This window comes from Stomoxys calcitrans, chromosome 5 (assembly GCF_963082655.1).
Source record: "Stomoxys calcitrans chromosome 5, idStoCalc2.1, whole genome shotgun sequence".
Lineage (NCBI taxonomy): Eukaryota > Metazoa > Arthropoda > Insecta > Diptera > Muscidae > Stomoxys > Stomoxys calcitrans.
This window is the reverse complement of record NC_081556.1, coordinates 161859785-161882829: the sequence shown is the minus strand read 5'-3', so window position 1 is coordinate 161882829 and position 23045 is coordinate 161859785. Positions and strand designations below refer to the sequence as shown.

At 37.4% G+C, this 23045-nt stretch overlaps 1 protein-coding gene across 9 annotated transcripts in view; it reads right to left on the bottom strand.

The window, feature by feature from the left end:
• Positions 1 to 853: 853 nt before the first annotated feature.
• The window catches only part of LOC106086141 (cAMP-dependent protein kinase type II regulatory subunit), a 73077-nt gene continuing 50885 nt past the window's right edge, over positions 854 to 23045 (bottom strand). For 5 of the 9 annotated variants that reach the window (XM_013250681.2, XM_013250686.2, XM_059370610.1 and 2 more), the window contains 7 exons: positions 21560 to 21744; positions 21321 to 21421; positions 16585 to 16680; positions 16373 to 16520; positions 16220 to 16295; positions 12946 to 13131; positions 854 to 5300 (listed from right to left, as the gene is read on the bottom strand). In XM_013250681.2, coding sequence (XP_013106135.1) covers positions 5170 to 5300; positions 12946 to 13131; positions 16220 to 16295; positions 16373 to 16520; positions 16585 to 16680; positions 21321 to 21421; positions 21560 to 21744 — 923 coding nt within the window. In that variant the 3' untranslated portion in view covers positions 854 to 5169. Of the gene's footprint in view, positions 5301 to 12109; positions 12391 to 12945; positions 13132 to 16219; positions 16296 to 16372; positions 16521 to 16584; positions 16681 to 21320; positions 21422 to 21559; positions 21745 to 23045 lie in introns of those variants that run through there. The other 4 variants (XM_013250682.2, XM_059370608.1, XR_009398640.1 and 1 more) reach the window with 3 other exon arrangements.

The window sequence follows — 23045 nt, the reverse complement described above, 5'->3', positions numbered from 1 at the left end:
CTTAATAAAAAGACAAAATATTGAAATGCAATACGTTTCATTTTGTATCCGCAATTAATCGACTGAAGTAAAAAATAGTTTGTTTATGGGGGAAATAGCAATAAATATTTTAATTAGGTCAATTAAACGTGTTTTTGAAAGAGTCAACAGTTTTCCAATCAATTGGTTTATTAAGTTGATAGCCGCTTTAATTGAAGTATTTAGCTTGCCGCAAATGAAAATAGCAAAATCGATTATTAATAATACAAATTTGATTATAGGTCCGATTTCAGCAAAATTTTTTATTGAATGTACAAATTTCTTAATTAAATCAAGATTGCCATTTTGTGTAATGGGTCGGTTATGGATTGCAAGCCATCTTTAGTTGACTTGCCAATGCTCAAATTTGTTACAGAAATTTCCATTCTTGTATTAAATTGCATGTGTTTACAACCTAGTTATTAGTTGAATGTTCAGAACACTGATTTTGAGTCAAACTGAAAGAAATTTCCAATATTTAATTTTTTTCAATTTTTATTTCATGGTTTTATCTCCTGGCAACGCAACTATAGTCATAGTTCTCATCCATAAACGACCCATTAGTTGGTTTCGAATAAAGGTAGCTATGGAAATAGTCCACTTCTTTGACATATGCTCTCTCACTTCGGTTGCTTTGAATACTACCATCTTACCTTTCATTTGGACTCGTGTCATTTTTTATGAATAGGCTTGAATAAAAAAATCTACTGCCGTACTCACAAAACTTAATGTGATTTGAAATAGGTTTATTTGACCGATTTCCTTTATAGAACCGTCAAATAAATCTTTTAATGCTTTATCAAGTTTTGTGAATGCGGCCGCTAATATCTGTGTATTTCATTTTGTAATTGTCATTTTATTGCGATACTTTTTCTTGCTTTTACATCTGTATTAATTCATCATAATTACTTTTGCTTAGAAACTCAATGCTTATTCGTCTCCACATTAAAGTGTTGTCCTTCTCTTTTAAATTGTTTAAATAACATAGGTTTTTTTTTTTTTTTTTTTTTTTGTATTTATAATCATTTAGCTCATTTCATCTGATCATCATCGCCGCCATTGTCATAAGCGAGCACCTCGTTTACTTATGAATAATGCTAATATTATTATTATGGTAGATAGTAAGTTTTTAGAATGCGAAATGCTGCTTCCTTAAAACTCTAGATTGGTTTTCTCTTATTAAACAATTTTCTCAAGGTGTGTTTGTGTCTGTGTTAGGTGTGTGCTCTGTGCTTGTGCGATCGATGTTGGGACAGGTTTCAATCACGGCGTTGATATGGAGAAGTACTGGTAGAACAGAGTATACTGTGGTTTATGGCAACTGGCTTTATGGTCGTTCTTGTTTAGGACTAGACATACAACCACGGTGTTGTGGCTCCCTCCATTTTCTCTTTTTGTTGTCTAAATTAAAGTGGCATTGATGCATGGCTAGCTCTTACAAATCTATTATACATTTTATTTAGTTTTTGTTTCCCTTTTTTAAATAATTTCACAGGTTTTCACATACAACACAACAATTAAATTAACAAGTTTTTGTAGTCTGTTTCGCTTATCTAAGATTAAGTTTATTGTATTATTATGCATTTGATTTGATTTTAATATGAAAGTTTGCTCCATGAATTTATGTCCTATAGTGGACACTACCAAAATTGATAGGTAATATAAACAGCGATAGGTTCCTTGGCGGTTTAAAAACGGTCCATCCAACGGTTTGCAAGGGTTTAAATTTAGTAAAGCTATTGCATTTAGTGAAGGGTTTCTATTAAATGTTAATTCAACATTATTAAATTTAGAGAAATTTTCATTAACGGCTAATACCATTGTGCTAAAATGGTAAATCGTCGATTGAAAAGTTACCAAAAATGAGTCAGAAAATTGCAGTCAGTATGATTTTGTGGATACAACACTATTTTCATTTCGTGTGTATGATTGTGTGTGGTGTACTACCTCATAGAGAGCCTCAGCAAACACCATTTCTGTTGTCTTTCGAGGATATTTCAAACAGATGGAAAAATACGTTTTACCCCCTTTTTGTAGGGGTAATACCTATAAAAACCTTTTAGATCAAGTGACGATGACAAGCTCAATTGTGTACTTTCATGTGGTACGCAGTTGATGGTGGTGTGTATATTTCGCGGTAAATGTATGTGGTTGCAAGTTTAAATGTGTAGAAAATGTCCAGCACTTTCATGTTTATTATAATATTTTGTTTGTTTTTAATTGAATTATACATAAATGTGTATAGGTATATGTTGTATATAAGGCTGCTCTCGATATTTCAAAGTTATTATTTTTCTCTATGAATGACAGCAGCCTTTTCTTGCTATGTGTTTTGTTTCATAATTTTTGTAATTTTTTTCTTTTTGTTTGTTATACAATTAATAAATTCCATCGATAGTTTATTTCTTTCATTTTACTTAAAGTTAAAACATGCACGTTTAAATATAAATATTAATTTAATCAATTTTATATTCTGTCGCATCTATAAGAACACAAAATATCAGATACACACATACATATCTGAGTAGTATACTACATACACATTTGTTGCGAATGCTTAACGGGCACGACTGTTTACATTTTCCTATTCCATATCGTTTTTTGTTGTTGTATCGGAGAGTGTAACAATCACTAGCTGTTTATTACGAAGGCTTCCCCAAAATCAACGGGGAACTTCATGTCCTGGTCTTATTCAACATTTCTTAAATGCGATGTTGAAACCACTAATACATATGTGTGTAGTATTACAAGGGCTTAACATAACTATTTTGTGAGTGTTTTGTTTATTTTTTATTTATTTATTTATTTTTTTTTTTTTTTTTGATTTTGATAAAGGTATAGTTAGTAAGCTCATATCAAGTGGAGGACACCAATTTAATCAAACTAATAATGTAGAAAATTTGGAAAGAATAAAGAAGACAGACTTTTCTAAATAGCCTCCAGATTTTTTTCTCGAAAAATTCGATCGATAATGACTAAGACAAAACAAAATATTGCTTTTGCTAAAGACTTGCTTCTTGTCGATAGGATACTTCTCCTCATTATTTTTTTTATCTAAACGTATGTTGTATGTAGGTAAGTTTATAGTTAATGATATTGTTAGTTCTGTTATGATTGTGCTAGGGTGTTTGTTTTGGTTTTTTTTTAGTTTTTCTTTTAAAGGTTTTTAGCTGTGTTCCCATAATTAAATTTCTATGAAAGTGAAAATATGCATAAAATGTTTGCGTTATGTCGCACTTCATTATATCTACAAATACATATCTAGGTATATTCACTAAATGTAGTTGTGTTTGCCTGCGTGGTTTTCTAGTTGCCTTTATCTATGATCAGAATTCGGTAGAGCAATGTATTAGTGTGTGTGTGTGTGTGTGCGTCTTTTTTCTCTACGTCATTCATACTATACGTAAAATGGGCACCACGTTGTTGTTGTTGTAGCAGTGTGTTGTTGTAGTTTAATGTGTCAATGCATTGCATGTATGTACGTTTGTAAGTTTGTATATTAACATGACTCAAAACATCTAGCTAACATCTTAGATCTAACATCTTGAAACATTTATAAGTATGTTTAGTTTTGTTTTGTTTTTGCGATAATTATACAGAAATGAAGTACGCGGGTGCTTTAAAGTATCAAAAGTACTTGAGAAAACCCTCAAGGCTTTGGCTCGATAACAAAACGGAAGTCGCCTACAAAAACCACCACGCGCCAACAGCGGTTAAATAAATGTGAGGGGGTATGGGTATGGGCAGGTGTAAGCATGCATGCATTTACATTGAATGATTGACAACATTTTGAACCTTCTTAGTAACAGATAAAACTAAGAACATCTTATTGAGAGAGTACTATATTGATAAAAGAAAGTGACATCGACATTTTACAAATACACATGAGGAAATAGAATCATTCGCTTGCCAGCCTAGAGTTTTCCTGCAACCAAGACACAATAATAGTAATACGATCCATAAGTAGTAACTATAATGGGTTGGTTAGGTTGGGTAAGAGTGGCTTTACACTCCTTTACAGACTCACTTAGAAAATTGTAGTCGAATGTGATGCCACGGGGTAGCGACAGACCAAGGCCTTTAGAGGGAATCGATTCTACGACCTCCGCACTGGTGGTCCGAACACGTTATCATCTCGGTTACGTTACCGGGGCGGGGCGGGGCGCCTTAACCATAATGGGTTAGTCGGTAACAAAAAAAAAATAAAAACAAAACTCTTATAAAAAAGTACATAATAAAATTAGCTAATTACTAACAACAACTTGAAACGAAGAACTAATGACTTTTCAAAACTTCAAGGGGAAATTTCGAATATCGTAATAATAATAACAATAAAAAATTTGGTAACAGAGAACCTCATCTTTCTAGTATATATGGCACTTGAAGCTGAAGATGAAATAAGTTCGGATGCAACACTTTCAATGTCTATGTGAAGTGATTCAATAAATTAAAAAATGAATGAAGAATGTCGAAAACAAAGAATTAGTCAGTGGTACAGTAAACACGAGAAATATGGGTAGTGGTTGGAATAAGGGGCGGATGTTTTTATTGCCACTCTTGATTGCAGTACTATGCTCAATTTGTCCATGGGTCAATTTCTGTCGTGTGTTTTTTTTTTTTTTCAAATAAATAAATTTATTAATAAAATAAATTGCCATTGCCGTTCCTTTGGCTTGTTGTTTCTCACGACATGGCTATATATTGACCTCAATAAAATTTACTCTGCTTCTTTATGGGACTTTTAATTCAGTTGCACAAGAATTGATGGATACCTTTTCCATTTTGTATATGTACATACTAAGTGTGGGTCTGTGTATGTAAATGCGTTACTTTATACCATAATAAGTATAAACATTTAGATTAATTATGCTTACAACATTTGTGTTTATCAGTTTTGTTATTTTGTGGCTTCATATTTGGATATTTTCTTAGATTTTGCTGCAGAGTTGATGTGTTGTTATACAGTATGATGGGATGTCAGGGAAGATGAAGAATGATCGATCTCTTAATGATTTTTGGTTCAAGGGCTAGTTGGATGCTGGGACCCAAAACATTGCAAATATTTCATGTCAATTCAATGTTTTTGCAGCATTGTGTTTGTGTGGTTGTGTAGTACTTGTTTCTGGTTTTCACTCTTAGGCGTCAGACTTTTTATCGTGTATCGGTGATGTTGTTCTTGCTGCCAAAGATCTTTATCAATTGGGTCTCGTAGTCGTCAATGTTGCGTTTCATTAGATCCATGCAAGGGCCAAGTAATCGCTCGAACGCCTCGACTTCAAGGACTGTGAAAAAAATGTTAAAATTTCAATACAAAATCATTCAACATGTTACCCCGTGTCGGGCACAATTACACACGGACATTAATGTTATTTACATGTAAGGTGCATGCCATACTTATTTATATTTACAAGAAATGATAAAACATATACAATTGCAAAGCTACAAACCAACAGTAATAGTATAGACGGTATAGGGTTAGTCTGCTACATAGCCTCAAGCACTTAATACTCTGGGCCTTCTCGAGCCAGTTTTTGTTATAAAAAAGCAATTTTTACACAGATATCTACTTTTTTATTTTACTATTTTGTCTTTTCGCGTATTTTGCCACTACAAATTTGTACGAGAACAAAAATAACTTCCTTCCTTTCCATTATTATTCTGAAAAGTAAACATCTGTCCACGTAAAAAACAACAAAAACAAGTAAAAATCGCTGCCAAAATTGGACTCTCTCCTCCGCTTTTCTGCACAGGCAAATAAAGTACACTAAGGACATTTCCTAAAAATAAGGCATATGTTTGTGCTTCCAACAAGGATGGCGTGGAATAGCCTGACGGTTAATCCAGAGCAGACAAAGGCCACCAGGCCAGGGATCTGGGTCTGAGTCGAGTGGGTCTGGCCGGGCAGTTAAACAGGTGACGTGTATCGTGCGGTCCCTGGTTACAGTCGGGACATACATCTTGCACGTCGGCATCAATCCTAGCTCTGAAGGAATTGAGGCGGCTGCATCTGCCTGAACGTAATTGAGCCAGAACCGCTCTGGCGTGCCGGGGGAGGTCGATTTCTTCAGGTGCAATGTGTGGCGGTCGTACTCCAAGGACAACATTCACCCGGTAGCCGTTTACCGCATCTGCTACCGTGTCTAGACCTGCTTGATATGCCGCTTGATCTAGAGGTTCTCTCTTGTAGCGCTGAACCTCACGCTCTAGATCATGTAGATCTACCTTAAGGCTTCTGGGCGGTGGATATCTATCCACAAGAAGATGATTTGGATGGTCTCTGCGATAACAGCCCAAAAGGTATTGCTTAGACAGCATGTAGTTATGTCTTCGCACTGGTAGGATCTTTGTCTCCTGATGGAGGTGGTCCAGATGAGAACTGAGGAGACAGCCCGTCGCAGTTCGGAGGGCGGCATTCTGACAGATCTGAATATTATTCCACTGCGTGTCACAAAGTTGAAGAGACCACACTGGCGCTGTATAACTTACCACAGACCGGCCAATTGCTTTCCACGTGGTCAACAAGGTTTCTTTGTCTGCACCCCAAGTGCTGCCAGCAAGTGACTGAGGACCTTGTTTCTACTTTTGACGTTATCACAGATTGATGTGACATGTGGGGAGAATGTGTAAGAACTGTCAAATGTGACGCCAAGTATTTTGGGACACTTGATGGTCGTAATAATTTCTCCATCGACCATTGCATCGACAAATACGCGTGAGGTGAATACTGAGCTATTCACCTCACGCGTATTTGTAGTGAACTATGTGGCTGAAGATTTGGTGGCGGATATCTTCAAATTTCTTGCAGCGAAATATGAGGCAAGTTCGTTGAGGTAGACGTTCAACCTATTGCAGATGTTATCAATGGGTGGGGGGCCTGATGCCATGATCGTACAATCGTCCGCATATGATACGATCTCTATGCCGTCTGGAGGAGGTGGAATGGAGGATAGGTAGAGGTTAAACAGTGCCAGAGATACCACACCACCTTGGGGAACTCCCTGTTTCACTCTACGGTGCTTCGACTTCTTATTCCTAAATTCCACAAACGACTGGCGACAACACAGATAATTCGCGACCCATCGTTTCGGGTCTGGCTGGAGGGACGTGTTGGCGATGTCCTCAAATAATTTGGCATGGCTGACCGTGTCGAATGCCTTCTATAGGTCCAGTGCCGAGAGGACCGTCCTATCACAAGGCCTGGGCTGATTGAAGCCACGGTAAATGTGTGCGGTGATGGCATGCAAAGCTGTTGTTGTGCTATGTAGTTTTCGAAATCCATGTTGATGTTCGGCGAATGGAAATTTTCCTACGAGGCTCGGAAGGAGTAATGCCTCAAGCTTTCCACGTCTTTGCCACTGGTGAGAGAAGGGAGATCGGTCTGTACGACTCCCCCAAACTCGGGTCTTTTCCAGGCTTCAGTAGCGGGATCACTCTGCCCATTTTCCAGACATCGGGAACTATAAGTGTGTTCAAAAACAGTGGTAAGGTACTCAACTCCAGGTGAATCCAGATTCGTCAACATCAATGTAGAGATTCCGTCGGGGCCCAACGCCTTAGATGATTAGGCGCCACGGATGACTTTCGTAACTTCGCCCACGGTAAATTGTGATGGCTGTTCATCGGGTCGGAGACACGGCGAATGGCTCTCCTCCTTGCCCTGTCTCTCTCGGGATGCACAATAAATTGATGGTTGAACAACCTGGCGCATCTCTTCGGATCAGTCACAGTTATTTCGCCAAAAGTGACTGAGGTCCTGTCGTCCCGTCTACCGGGGTTCGAAAGTGACTTAACAGTAGACCACAGTTTGCCTACACCGGTGCCTAAGTTACATTGGTCCAAGTGTTCCACCCACAAATTCCGCTTATGTTAGTTGACTACCCTGTTTATTTCCAGATTCAGCTCGCTGATTCTGGGGTTAGCAGGGTCCATAGCACAAATCCCATCACGCCCATCTGCGAGTACCACTGCTTGCGCCGGAAAATTGGGCCGCACTTGGGGTATTCGACCGGCTGGTATAAAGCGAGCGTCTGCTGCGTTAATGATGTCTCGGAATTTCCTCTCGGCTACTAGCACATTAGAGGGGGGTGGCAGTTCACTGAATCGGCAATTGGTATACTCTCTGAAGCCAGTCCAATGGGCCTTGTTATGATTGATAAACGTCCGGCGCTCAGAGGTAATGAAGTCGGGTGGTCGGTCGATGGTCAGAATTATGGGGAGGTAGTCTAACGCCAAAGAGATGACGGCTTGCCAGGATGCGTCACTCAGGAGATCAGGGGATGCAATGGAGATGTCTGGCGAGCTGTTGCACGTCCTCGTAATCCTAGTGGTGGCATCCTCATTCACCGTGCAAAACGTTGAGCTTTCAATCTGCTCTGCCACGCTGGTCGTTACCTAAGGGAGAATGCCATGACGTGTGATGCCCATAAAGTCCCCTAGAACCAGACGACTATAGCCAGATAGCAACCCACTTATGTCGGGGATGTAAGCCTGGCCACTAATCGGGACACAGCTACCAACCGGCGGTATGTACACGTTATATAGCTCTATCTCGGCAGTACCGGACTTGACTGCTATCTCCATGCATTCCATGTAGGGGTCACTAGTGCTATGCGCAGACGAGAGAGGTCTATATTCCACGGAATCGTGTATTACGAAGGCCAGTCCCCCACCTCCATTCCTTGAGCGATCCTTACGTAGCACATTGTAACCGTGACAACTGTGGAAGCTGCAATTGTTGGTCAGCTTTGTCCTCTGAATCGCTGCGACCAATATGCTCTTCCGACTTATAAAGTCCACAATCTCAACGATCTTGCACCGAAGTCCGTTGCAGTTTAACTGCAAGAACGATACACTTCCCGGCACTGGCCTGGCAATATTTGGGCTGGAATGCTGCCGTTGCGTAAATTGCCGTACGGGAGAGGTCAGGGGGGTCACATAATCCGACGACGAGGACGCAGAAGGCGACGACGACGACGCTTTGGTTTGTGGGTGTTGGAGCAGTGTGTTGTACACTGAAGCGGCAGCCCTTGCAAATGAGAAGAACTCGGGTCTGTCCGGTGCGTACAACCGGCTGCCATGGGATTGGAGAAGTTTGTTGTGGCTACGCCGATGCAGCATTTGGAAAGTGTACGCAAAGCCTTAAATAGTGCCCGAAGAAGATTGGCCATCGATCGCTCTCCAACAGGAGACCGCGTTAGCATAAGCAACATTTTGGGACTTTTGTCATTGAGTAGCTGAGAGTAAAGTGTGTGAACACACCTATTGTCATTCAGACTTTTTTATAACCTTATTGCCGCATGGGTTTAAACCGAAATGTATCCCATATCCTGTTATTATTTGTAATGAGAAAGGGTTTAATTAATGGAAGTGACGTCGAAAAAACACCAATTTTTTATGAAAAACTGTTTTTTGTGTTAATTGTTTTCAGTCTTATATCCACCACCAAAGGGTGTGGGCATGCTAAGCTCGTAAGATGTTGTTACACGACATTTGTTTGTCTTATGACCTGGCGCTTTCTGTTTCTGCGTGTATTTTCATATGTATTGTATTTTTTTATTCACATGCTTCACTTTAAACCTGATTTTCATATTTAATATTTCACATGTATCACACTACATGTACAACTTTCACATATGCTTAATTTGATGTCTTATGACAAATACATATTATGTTATAGCAGCTTAAGGCATACAATTTTTAAGTAGTATTAAAATCCTGCTTGAGATCTTTATTATAAAGAAATTTTTTTATGGATTTTTTTTTTTTAATTTTATAGTAATGTCAACTTCTTATTAAATTGTTATTGGTAATTTATGGGATTTACGGTTTTTGAGTAGTATTAAATCCCTGATTTATTTTTAGGAACATTTGTATGAGTTGTTGCAATTTTGTAGTCTTATATTCATATATGGTCTAACGAGCATTTAAAATTGAACATTGAGGTCCCATCTGTGTTGTTCATTACTGTGACGAGAAGCTTAGCAGCGAGCGGATAGTGCAATGCTCCATATGGAGTAGTCTCAGTGAGAGGTCGGAAGGCACAGGCTCTTGCACAAATACTGAGTGCCTATGATGCTCACTATGACAAGGCGAGTAATTGGCGCCTTTAAATAGCCAATGGCCAACCTGTTCCCGCGGCGATCGGTCCTTTAAGCCGGAATAAGCTTGCTTACATACGGGAGCTTGACGAGGATCGCCACTTCCACATGAAAATGTGTCTTCAACAACAACAACAACAAGTACACTAATCTTAATTATATTCTAAAAGTTTTACCTGAAAAAGGTAGTGATGAAGTATATCTACATATATATATATATATATCTTATAATGAATACCCAATAAACTAAATTTTAAAATTGTACTTGCTTTTTATACAACTAAGAGTCATACATAAAAAACAGGGTCTTAATTTCTAATAAAAATATGTGCTCATTTCAATAGGGCCCTCTAACGTACCAACCATCCCCATCTCAAATATAGGATCTCAAAATTTTGGGTGGACTAGTGGACTAGATATGACCGTATTAAAACCATCATGCTGAAATTTCCCTCCAAGTCCATTGAAATGTTTTCACTTAGAACCCCCTTTTATGCTGCCACATTCAATTTGTATGAAGCAAATTTAAGCTCAAGTGCTCCCATATTATGTAAGTGGTGCCCGCTTCATAACTCTACCTTTCCGACCGTGTAAATGATTTTAAGTGTTTTTCCTCCAGAAAATTGTGGATGTAATAAATAATTATATCAGGATTCTTAGTTTAATATTTTTGGATCAAAAATATGACCCATTACCACTCGTTTGTCCATGTCTTTTTGGGACGGCAAAAATACCAAAAAACGATGTCAGCCTAGAGGTAAGCATGTCCGCTTATGACGCAGTACGTCTGGGTTCCAATCCTGGCATAAACATCAGAAAACGTTTTCAGCGGTGGTTATCTCCTCGTAATGCTGGCGGCATTTTTGAGGTACTGGTATGGCAGCCATGTAAAAACTTCTTCCTAAAGAGGTGTCGCACGCCATTCGGACTCGGCTATACAAAGGAGGTCCCTTATCATTGAGCTTAACTTGAATCGGACAGCACTAAGTTTAGTTAGAAGTTTGCCCCTGCTCCTAAATCGAATGTTCATGGGCAAATTTTGTATTGCGATTTCAGCGAAGAAGATTCTAGAGGTGATTTCAGTCTCAAATATGGCCCATCAGCCATAAAGGTTTTGTTGTTTATAAACATTTAAAAATTTATTGCAAAATTTTGCTCGATTGATTGATTGTCAACTGTATAGAGGCAAGTTAAGGATGTCGGAAAATCGTACTGAAGTGCCGCACTGTGCTTTACTCCGCTCGCAATCGGCTATAAAAAAAAAGATGTACCATGTCCGATTCAAGTTTTAGCTCCATTACACTTGAAACGGACGGCACTCATTGTTATGTGAGAAGATTGCCCTTATTTCTTAAGGGAATGTTCATGGGCAAGTTTGCGTCGTCTTTAGTCGACAATTGGTCATTCCTTTTCTTTTACTTGTATTTTTTTATATCTGCATGCATAATAACTAAAAATTGCTTAAAGGAAGCTTGTATTGTAATGCGAGATTAGTTCTACAAAATTATTTTTCACTTTGTATAAGATTGTACGAAAAAAATGAAATGAAATGAAATGGAATCAGCAGTTTAGGGGGAGTACTACTAGTAAGTAGTAGGATATTAATTTTTGAACTTGAAGTCACGAGATGATTGGTCTTTAGCTTAACCTTGGAGTTTATCTGCGAAACACATTAGCCGAATGTTGCATGTTGTGAATATTTATGATAAGCTTTGAACCGAAAGTAGACATTTGACTCTGACTAAACGGTTTGGTGTAGTTTACTCGGTAAAACTCATGGACAATAGCTATCAATAATACATGCTGATCAGATGCCGTAATACATTTCCCACAGTGCATAGTATGATAAATTTTGTTTTATTAGGTAGTCATGCTTGATATGAAACGCCGAGATTTTCTGTACAACATTAAGAACAAAAAGTCCCATATACTTGTTCTTACCATGTATTAGGACTTGGGCAAACCAATTTGGTATATGTAAATAAAGCGCCGAATTTGCAGTTCAATACCTAGTGTAGTGGTTGCGTGTGTGCGTGTATTTTTTCTTTTTGTCCAATTATTCAAACAATTCTTTATTGTATCGTATATATGTATTTGTTTTTGTTTTGCAAAACCTTAAATCTTTTGTTGTGTGTGTTTGCGGCTTGAAAAAGGACACATATTCAAATAGATTGTCTTGCAAGTTGCGTTAAATTTTGTTCGTAAATTCCCACTCGACTTTTTAGGACATCTTTCAAACCTCCCAAAATCCTTTCAAAGGCTTCTGTTTCTAGAACTTTAAAAGGGAAACATAGAGCAAAAGAATTTTATTAAAAACAAACAAAAAAGTTGAAGGTAAAATCAAAACTACAGCAGCACCACGGCTGCAACGTACTAAATTTGCAACGCATAAAAAGTGTTTCACAACTCTAAATTTTCCAACTTGATAAGTTCATTGCAATAAGAACGTATGTCGTCGTCCAGAAAACGATACTCCCGAATAGAGCGTTTAATCAACGTCGTGCATGATCCCAGGAGACGCTCAAAACACTCGGTGTCTAAAACTACTCGAAGCGCAAAACAAAAAGCAAAACAAAGGGGAAGCAATGATTTGTCGAAATGAATGTATGTTGGGGTGGAGTTGGGGAAGAATATTTGTTCCATGGACAAAAGAAAATTGTGGTGTGATGTGAAGGCGAACGAAAACAAAACAAAGAGGAGAAAATAAAACTATTAATAAGTCATAAGGGAATAGCTTTGAGAACAACGTGGTAGAGGGCAGTAAGGTGCACTAAGATTGAAGACATCAAAGAACTTAAAATGCAATGACAATAACTTTGACCATACTTACATGCGACTTTAACATCGTCACTCGCAGCATATACAGATGCTGCACGGGGGCGGTGTGTGACCAGGGCCAACTCTCCGAAGTAGGCACCTTTTCCGAGCTTGGATATTTCGATTTCGGAACCATCTTGGTCCATTTTGATGACCACAGTGCCTTCCTCTATGAAATACATGCCATCCGCCACATCTCCTGCAGATGCCGTTAAAGGAGGTACCAAAAAGTTTTTGTTTTGAGTTTTTTGTTAGTAATGCATTGGATTCATTGTCATATTTCAAATTTAAATATTTCCCATACACGAAAGTTCGAGTTGTGAATGCGAAAATTAGTCCGCGAGTTTTCAAGTCTCGGCATCGTAAATGTGAAAAAAAAACATAATATATAGCAAGAAACCATTGCCATCCTAGTTTTGTTGTTGATTGTCATCCTAAAATTGCAAAATATACTACCAAGCAGGTTAACTATGTAACATATATTAAAAAAAAAAATCATCCTTGTAACCGTGTTCAAAAATTAATTTTGCCCCTAAATTTTAACGTTTTTTTTTTGTTTTTCTTTAACAAGATTATACGTGCCGTGGCTCTGGATCGGGGCCTTTCAAAAGTAAACTGTTGAATTTACCTCTACAAACAAAAATGGCTAGGGTAGGTCATAGTGGGAGTCTGCAGCATATGCATGTCTTTGTTGGAGCATGTCTTTGTTGGAGCAAATGTTATTTATTATTTTGTTATCAGTTTCATTTTTTAATTAACCCAGTATAAGTTGTATTTCAGTAGAACTTCTCCATACGAATACTTCTCTGTAACGAATTTTTTAAAAAAAAAGTTTTTGGCAACTTTTTTTTTGCATTGAATTGCACACAAAAAACTCATTCAAAAAAAATGCTGGAAAGTGTGTTACATTTGCATTACGTACCACTGTTTTGTTACGTACCAAACAAAACAGTGGTACGTAAATTGGTAAAAGTTTTAAATAATTTTTGTAGTGGCCTGACGACTGATTGGAAAAACTACGAACAAAAAAAGGAAAAACATCAGTTTAAATAAGTTTAGTGATCGAATGAGAGTCAAAAAATGGCAAAAGAAAAGTACCATTTTATATCCTTAGTTGATGAAAGCTCTAAAAAAAAAGCAATATCGGCTAGAACACTCTCAAATATTTAAAGAAAAAAAAAAAACAGAAACGTCATCCGCAATTTACTGTGTCCTGTAAATTTCAGGCATCTTAATTTCAAATTAAGATGCCTGAGTATTTAGATACTTTACAGCGGGTTAGAATCAAAAACACAAGTAAAATATCTGTCATTTGAGAACGGGTAGAGAGTTAACGGGACTATGTGCAAAATTTCAAGGCCGTATTTCGTCCGGGCGCCCCTCAGTAGGCTACTAAAATTGGTCACCTCGGGACTTCGAAACATTTTTCGGGCTGCCAAATCTCAAATTGTGGTCCAATTCCAAAACTTTTGCTGGAAAGTAATCAAAAATCCCTATAAAAAAAACTCCGTTAGAGTTCTACAATATCTCTTCTTGACTAGAAGTCTTTCGACTTTTTTTTTTTAATTTTGCTGAGACAGGTTTCCAAAAACATTTTTTTACCAAATAAGTCTCCCCCACAGCTAATTTACTGAAGAATAACAATTTTTAAACCATCTTTGTCCGATATGTGTGTTTGGATATTTTAGTGAAAAAGTTCGGATAGCTTTTTTTTTGTTTTTTAATGACAGTTTTATGTCCAAAATTCAAATTTTCGCTTTCAGAAAATTAAAAATTTGAAAATTGGATCACAAATGAAGGTTTGATTTGGAGGCTTGGCATGATGTGACCCCCACTACCTAGGGCCTTAAAATTTTGGGCATAATCTCGTTAACACCTCAGCTATAACCATTCAAAATTTAAAAAGGTTATCTCGACCCGTTCTCAAACGGCAGATTTTTCGTCGGTCCCCAACTGCTTAGTTATAGAGAAGTTGGACTGTATTTGTTGAATTTAGTTGCTTTTGTTTATAAGCTTATTAATTTAGTTGATCTTCCTTCATTTTATTTTGATAACCTTTTTAATCTTATTACTTTAATTTAACCCGCACCCCTATTGTTATATTTTGTTTGAATTTCGTTTAGTTTCTTAACTTTAATTTATTATTTTGAGTTCAATGACTTCTTTTCGTTGTTTTGTTTCATTGTAATTGGGTTTCTTTGGTTCATCTCTTCCCACAACGAAGTCAATGCATAAATTTCATTATGCATTATGTGTCTTCGTTGGTCTTTGCTAGCAAAGAGCGTAAGAAAGAAGAAGAGTTGGCATTAGAACCCAATTTGGGATGACGAGTGGCAAAGTTTAAATTGAATTGCTTACGATTTCGATTTCCTTTTATTCCAACTTTCGGTTGCAAAGAAACAAAGCAAAATACGAAAAAATGTTCGAACGAAAGCCTGTATCAAAACAGAAAAACCCGAAAATGTTGCAACTCTCAATGTGAATCCAATTGGAATACATGGAAAAGGTTGTGTCTTTAACGCGAGTTATTTTACGGTATGGGGAAGACAAAGCAGAAACCCACTCTTCTTCTATCTTACCCTCTTTGGTAAGCAGCGCCAGCAACAGAAAATTATCGTTTTGTTTGTATGTTTTTGTTGCGTTTGTACATATATTCAAACAACTGTCATCTTCTTTGATTTCGTGGTTCAGTGGGAAGAGATGGTAAATATTAGAATCAGTTGCTTGCACTCCAAATACAAGAAACAATTATAAAACAACATTAAAATAAAATCGTCTTCTGTTTTTAAACAACGAAACAAGTTATTCTATCATCTTTGTGGTTCTGCCCAAGAGTATTCTTGTTCCTACCAATGAACTAGCCAAATCGCTTTAAAAAGTTTTATAAATTGAAATGTTTTTTTTTCGCTATTTCGAAAAAGTTTTCAAAGTTGAACTCCTACAACGCGCAAGTGTTGTTCTATAGTTTGCTCGTCTTTGAGGTGCTCTCAGCGCATGTGCCCGTTCCCATTTTGCATAGAAATAAATGTGCGTACGGCACTAAATGTTTCTACTCTCGACTTCGGGCAATCAGACAAACGGACACGGCTTCATCGACTCAGCGATTCAAAGTATGCTACCGCTATGCATACGCCTACTGGCGGATAATTTCTCAACATTTTTGACGATCTGCAAAAAAGCATTTTTGAGTGATTTTTTACTCCTGCAACGTTTCCAACAACCGTTTGAACTTCTGAATAACGCTTATGGGAAACTATTAAATTTACTGTTCAGTAAATATTCCATACCTTGCTTAATAATCCTGTCGCTTGTATTAAAACGTTTTGTAACCAAAGCATCGGCCAAATTCATGCGTTCATAGCTCTATTAGTGAGAAAAAAGGGTTTTTAATATATTTTCTTCACAGTATTCGCATAGAACAACGACGAATGAAAACCAACCTGCAAAGTCTTTAGCATTGGTACACTGTCAAGCAGGGTCTCGTACATTTTTCTCTTTTTGAAGGCGGACTTCAATAAAATGCGACGGAAGGTTTGGCGATCCATCGCCCAAAGCAGGCCCTCTGAGTCAGCTTGAATTGTAGCAGCTCTGGAAGACAAAAGAAGCAAATAGAATTGAATTGCATGCAAGTGAGTAGTCGGTTGCAACTTACCTTGGCATGTTGTATAACAAAGCCAATTCACCGAATATACCACTGTTGGTGTAAGTGTGAACATGATTGTCATTTACAATGACTTTGTAGACACCCCTGGGGAGAAAAGAAGAAAACGAATAAGTACAACAAAAACTATTTAAACCGAACATACGACTTTTGTAACATGGACAGAACTGCGTAGCAGTGCATGAGTGCGTATGAGACAGGGCCGATACTTATACGCCACCAGTGATGAATGAGATTTATGGGTTAAAAACGCTCTCAGTACATTCGTTGCTGTCAGTGCTTTTCTCTCCGTTGTCCCCAAAAATCTCCAGTTACGAGTGAACTTTCTCGAAAATTCCCTCACCCGTTTAAAATCCCCTAACGCAACTTTGACAAAAAAGGTACTTTTTCTCCAATATAATGTATTTTTTGCTAATACAATTTAATGTTGGGTATATTTACTACATGTAAAAGTAAAAGTACATAAAAATGAATAGCAATATAGACCCTGCTATATTTTAGCTGACACGAAAGCCGGGCAATGACAAAGGAAATGCTCCAACGTCTCATCATCTTCCCCGCAAGCCCTACACATGATATCACTTGCCGCACCGATTTTACATAAGTGAGCTATGTGTCCCGTTATGATACCAATAGCTATACTGACCTCCTTCTTACTCCTTTCAGTAATAGCCTCATCTTCTCACGATCTGAATCCCCCCATAGGATTTTCGCCGTCCTACTGACCGTTTTGCTGTTCCACAATGTTGCATGCGCATTCGTCGCCCACTCCCTTAACTCGGACGGCGTCGACCCATCGCCTTAAGTCTCATAGCCGCAATGGCTGCCTCACACTTAATTTGTATGTCAATGGGTCGGATATCTAAAATAGTCTCCAGTGCCCTAGTGGGCGTGGTCCTCATTGCTCCGCCTATACCAAGACATGTTCTCTGAACCTGTTGTATGGTCCTTATGTTGCACTTTTTCTCCATAGCAGTCCACCAAACTACTGAGGCGTAAGTAAGTATTGGTCTAATCACGCTCCTGTAGAGCCAGTGGACTATCCTCGGATTCAGGCACCATTTCGAGGCTACGGCCCGTGTATATAGTGCCCAACATCTGTGAGCCTTCTCAATACGCTTCTGAATGTGACACTTCCAATTCAGTTTTGTGTCCAAGATCACACCTAAGTATTTGACCTTGTCAGATATCGAAATCGTCTTATTGAGGAAACGTGGTGCATCAAATCGGCCCTCCTTCGTTTTTCTCGTGAACAGGCAGATTTCAGTCTTCCGTGAGTTAACATTGAGACCCCCTGCTCTAGCGCAGTCTTATGCCATCTGCAAGACACTTACGGCCCTTCAGCATAGCTGGTTCGGATCCTTACCCCTTAGAAGTATTACATCGTCTGCGTAGTAGACGGATTCAAATCCATCCCCAATCGACATCCGTTATAGGTTATTTATGGCCACCCATAGGATTGGCGATAAAAAATAGGCATGCTGTTTGTATTTGGCCAGTTCGCTTGTAAGTTTTTCTGTTTTCTTTGTATGAAATAGCTAAAAATGTTAAAGAGGAAACAACACACCGTCTGGCCAACACAAAGGTCGGAGTTTTGTGGGGAGCATTTTGGCCACATTATTAAATCTGCGGGTGCAGGTAGTGCATCAGCCACCATCGATGTGTGGAAGGACAATTATGTTAAGCGAACTTTTTTAGGCGTGACATTCCAATACCAAAAAGACCATAAGATAATTGATTTGGTGTTAGGAATGAAATCAATGGATTTCGTGTGGTCCATTACCAAAAAGACCATAAGATAATAGATTTGGGGTTAGGCATGAAATTCAATGGTTTTCGTGTGGTCCGCCAGCGTTAACATTGTAAAGAAGCTTATATGCATTGTTGATGAATTTTGTGGTCCCAAATGTCAAAAAAAGTAAAATCTAGTTAATTCAATGAAATTAAATTTTTAATGTTAGAATTAAGCCATAAAACTAAATTAATTTTTTTTTTTATTATTTTTGCTAGTGACCACTGTTGTATTTTTAATTTCCGACGTGATTTTTGGGGGTTGTTAAGGCCAATATGTTTCAAAATTGAAATAAAACAGGCTTATTTCAGCATTTTATCGACGTTTCGTCGGGTTTTCCCTACTTTTTCAAGAGTTTATTTAGTGAAATATATGTTTGCATTTGCATTATTCTTTTGATTCATTAAAAACTGGACATCACGACACATTTATACTAAATAAAAACATAAATAAAATGTAAAACACTGTAGCGAAATATTAAAAACTAATATCACAGAGCTATGCTTTCTCCCTTAAATATTGCATCGCTGCAATGATGAAATAAACTATTGGGTTGCCCAAAAAGTAGTTGCGGATTTTTCATATAGTCGGCGTTGACAAATTTTTCACAGCTTGTGACTCTGTAATTGCATTCTTTCTTCTGTCAGCTATCAGCTGTTACTTTTAGCTTGCTTTAGAAAAAAAAGTGTAAAAAAGTATATTTGATTAAAGTTCATTCAAAGTTTATTAAAAATGCATTTACTTTACTTTAAAAAATCCGCAAATACTTTTTGGGCAACCCAATAGTTTTATTTGCCTAACAACTCGCAAAAATCACATACGCTTTTTTTTCGTTTGCATGCCGAACGAATGCCTACACTCATAGAAAAAAGTTTGCTGAATATTAGTAGCTAATTTTGCTGCTTTTATAGCAGTAGTTTGGCTATTACAATTGGCTATTGCAATTTCAGAGCAGCAGGCTTACTGCTGAAAAGTCTGTTGTTTGCTGAAAATGACTGCTGCTTAATCATGAGGGGCATGTGAGAAGAAAAAGTAAAATACAAATGTAAATGTGTGTTTCAGTGGATGTTTATAATAACCACTGAATGTATAACTTCCATAATCGTTTCTCTTTAAATTAAGATACAAAAGACCATGCCAGTCATGTACACATTAGTAGAGATTTAAAAAAAATGCGAGCTAGCGCATCCACATTTCGAAATGTATACCAATTGAAGGATCAGGAAGCTTCTTTACAATAATGTTCCACAACTTAAAATCATCTCTTCCAACAAAATTTCTAAAAAAATTAAAAAAAAGCCTCAAATAATCAATACAAGTAACAGGCAACCATAAAAAGTAGCATATTTTTTTTCAGCAGACTTGTGCACTCAAAACAACCGCTTTCGTTAGTTGAGATAGCAGTAAGAAATGCTTGCTAATACAGCAGGCAGCCCTATTTTTGCTGAAACAGCAGTAATGTCTGTTTTGTTTGTTTATTGATACCAGGCATCACAAGATAAAAATCTTATATCTGACGAAGCCGGTTTAAAGAATAAATTTACATTGAATATTTGTTTTTAGAAAAATAAAAAAAAAATAATATTATAAAAAATTTGAATTTGAATTATAAAAGTAAAATTTTTCACAAGTGTGTTTTTTTGGAATTATATTTCAATTATAGTGTTTGAAAATTGTTTTTTTTTAAGAGTAGCATTACTTATGGTTTGGATGTTGTATTAAGTTCTGTGTGTGTATTGAGTTCTGCAGACTGTTCAATGATTATGCGCAGGGAGTTAACGAGAGTTAACGTCCTGGCTGAAAACTTGTCTGTTCCTTCCTCAAAAATCTATTAAGTGCAGGCGAAGTACGCTGCAGAAGAACACTTGCCATCACTTTATTTATTGCGTTTAGCAATGACATCCCCCTTCAGTTTTTACACTGGGTGAGGTCATCCTTCTTCGAGATTGTGATCATTATCCCTTTCTTCCATTCCGAGGGAACAACGTTTGTATACCAGGCCTCTCTGATTATTGGGGTGACTACTTGAGCTATGGGATGCACCTCATACCGCAACAGTTCCGCAGGTGTATTGTGAAGGACGTTTTTGAGGGAGACCAGAACGGTTTCAGTTTCTTTGCAGGCGGGTGGGGCTTTAGATATATCCCTGCGTGGGTTTCGGCGCACAGGGCGATTAGAAGGGTCGGCGCTTGTGTCCTCCGTTTCTGGTCCTTCGGAGCTAAAGACACCGCTCCATTGCTCTAATTGCCGTTCGCGTGTTGGTAATTCCGATCCGTCATCACATTTTATTATTACCGTTGGCCTGATATTGTTTCGCTCCAACGAAAATATATACGAAAGCTATAATTTATTAAAACCTAGGCCAAATCAAATTTCTGTTAATTGGTTAATTACATCATATCCATGTGGATTTAGACTTGGCATATTCAGCATCGACTAGTAGTATTACACAACACAGGTCGAGCGGATCGGCACCTTGCCCCTAATTGCCGATTACAACACAGCTTTTAATAGTTCAATATTTAAATATAGGTATTTAAGCCATGTCTGTGTTTGGTTTCTCTGCAAAAGTAGTAAGATTTTGCAACTGGCACTTGAATGTCGCCAAAAATAGAGAAGGACGACTCCGAGCCATTTTAGTCATGTGCTCTTTTTATATTGAGCCCTTTGCCTTTAGATGAATTCTTCTTCTTAAGAAGTCGCAAAATAGTCTAAATAAAATAAGGTCGCACAAAAACCCATTTGACAAAAAGAACATAAAATCCTGGCGAGAGCGTCTGCCTCTTACAAATGCTGGCGATATTTATGAGATATTACTACTGACTGAGCTTAAATTTAATAGAGCAAAATACTTTGGTAAGGGGAAATAAATCTGCTGTTTCTTAATAGGATATGAACATTTTTTTCTATAGCCAAAAAAAATTTATATACATACGATTCAATGACATAGAAGTTGTCGCCATCGTCGCCTTGGCGGATAATATTCTCTCCAGGCAATACTCTCCTCTCGAACATGGCATCCAAAACTTGGTTCATCTGAAAGTATGAATTTTACATTTTATTTATATTTGATGTGCCTTCAATGTATGTAGAAGTCAATTTGCAATGGAACGCTTTATACGACTGCCCCTGCTGGAATGACATTTCTATAATAAAGAAAAACATTTGACTTACCTGCTCCTTCTCCAGTGAACGGAATAGTAAAACATTTTTAACTGACTCGATGAGTCTTGCACGCTGCTCGTCAGATTTTGGAAATACGGCAGTGGCTCCCTCATCATCGTCGGCATCGTTTTCGGGATCATATGCCTCTGCAAACACCGATTTACGACGATTAGAAAATCTCGGCACAACTGGCTCTGAAAGCAAAGCGAAGAATAAACAAATTTTATACTTGAACACGAATGGCAATGGCAGTAGACGCTAACGATATCGCTTTGTGTAAAATGCTTAAGATGATCGAAACGCAGGTCTGGTGAGCTGTTTTTACTATTATGGTCTATGTTACTACCTTCGCTGTCATAGAAATGTACGTTTGGTTCAGGAAAAGATATGTGTATCATACTTTACTACCAATCGATGCATTAACATTTCCAATTCCAATTGACTTCATATGTCTCCAAGTATCTTTCGTGTTGAATACCTTTTGAAATGTACGACTAAACTAAGCTATTTTCTTCGCCTATATACTATTGGGTTGCCCAAAAAGTAATTGCGGACTTTTTAAAAGAAAGTAAATGCATTTTTAATAAAACTTAGAATGAACTTTAATCAAATATACTTTTTTTACACTTTTTTTCTAAAGCAAGCTAAAAGTAACAGCTGATAACTGACAGAAGAAAGAATGCAATTACAGAGTCACAAGCTGTGAAAAAATTTGTCAACGCCGACTATATGAAAAAACCGCAATTACTTTTTGGGCAACCCAATAGAAGTGGTCTGATTCTCGCACGCTTGTTATCACTTAAGAGTTCAGGTGTTCTAAAACGCTTCCATTTAGAGTACGGACAATCTCTTCTACGTATTAATATTTTAATATCATTATCAAAACACAGATTCTCATTCGTAAAAATAGTTCGGGACTTCGCAGGAACATATTTGTCGAAAATCTCAATCACATTACGTTAAAGGAATGCAGTCGGTTCGTCTACGCATAACACACACTATAAAGCTCCTGTCACTCAACGGTAGTGAGTTATAATCAATGTTTCTATAATCTCCATACGTATATGATATACTTGTTTATTCCATTGGAACGCCATAAGTCAGAAAACATAAAATATGTCTTTCCGCTGTTACAGCAATCATTTTTGCTATTTTCAGATGGTAAAAAGTTAAAAAAAGCTTAAAAATATCATACATACTTAAAAAAATTTTATGTTTCATGTTATCATTTAATTTTAGTGCCATATCGCGTACATATTTTTTTACTAACAAATTTCTCTGGCGTATTTCAACAGTAAATTTCATTATTTTTGTAATGGTTGAAGCCAGCATTTAACGAACTCTACCGTTGATGGCAATCCGGCCTATTATAAGATGGATTTTCGGCCGGTATTACTTACACGAAAAAGCGAGCATTTTTGAGACCTTTAGAATATGTGCAATTATATTGTTCCCGTTAGGAATAAATTTATTTAAAATGTTCAAATTTAAATTT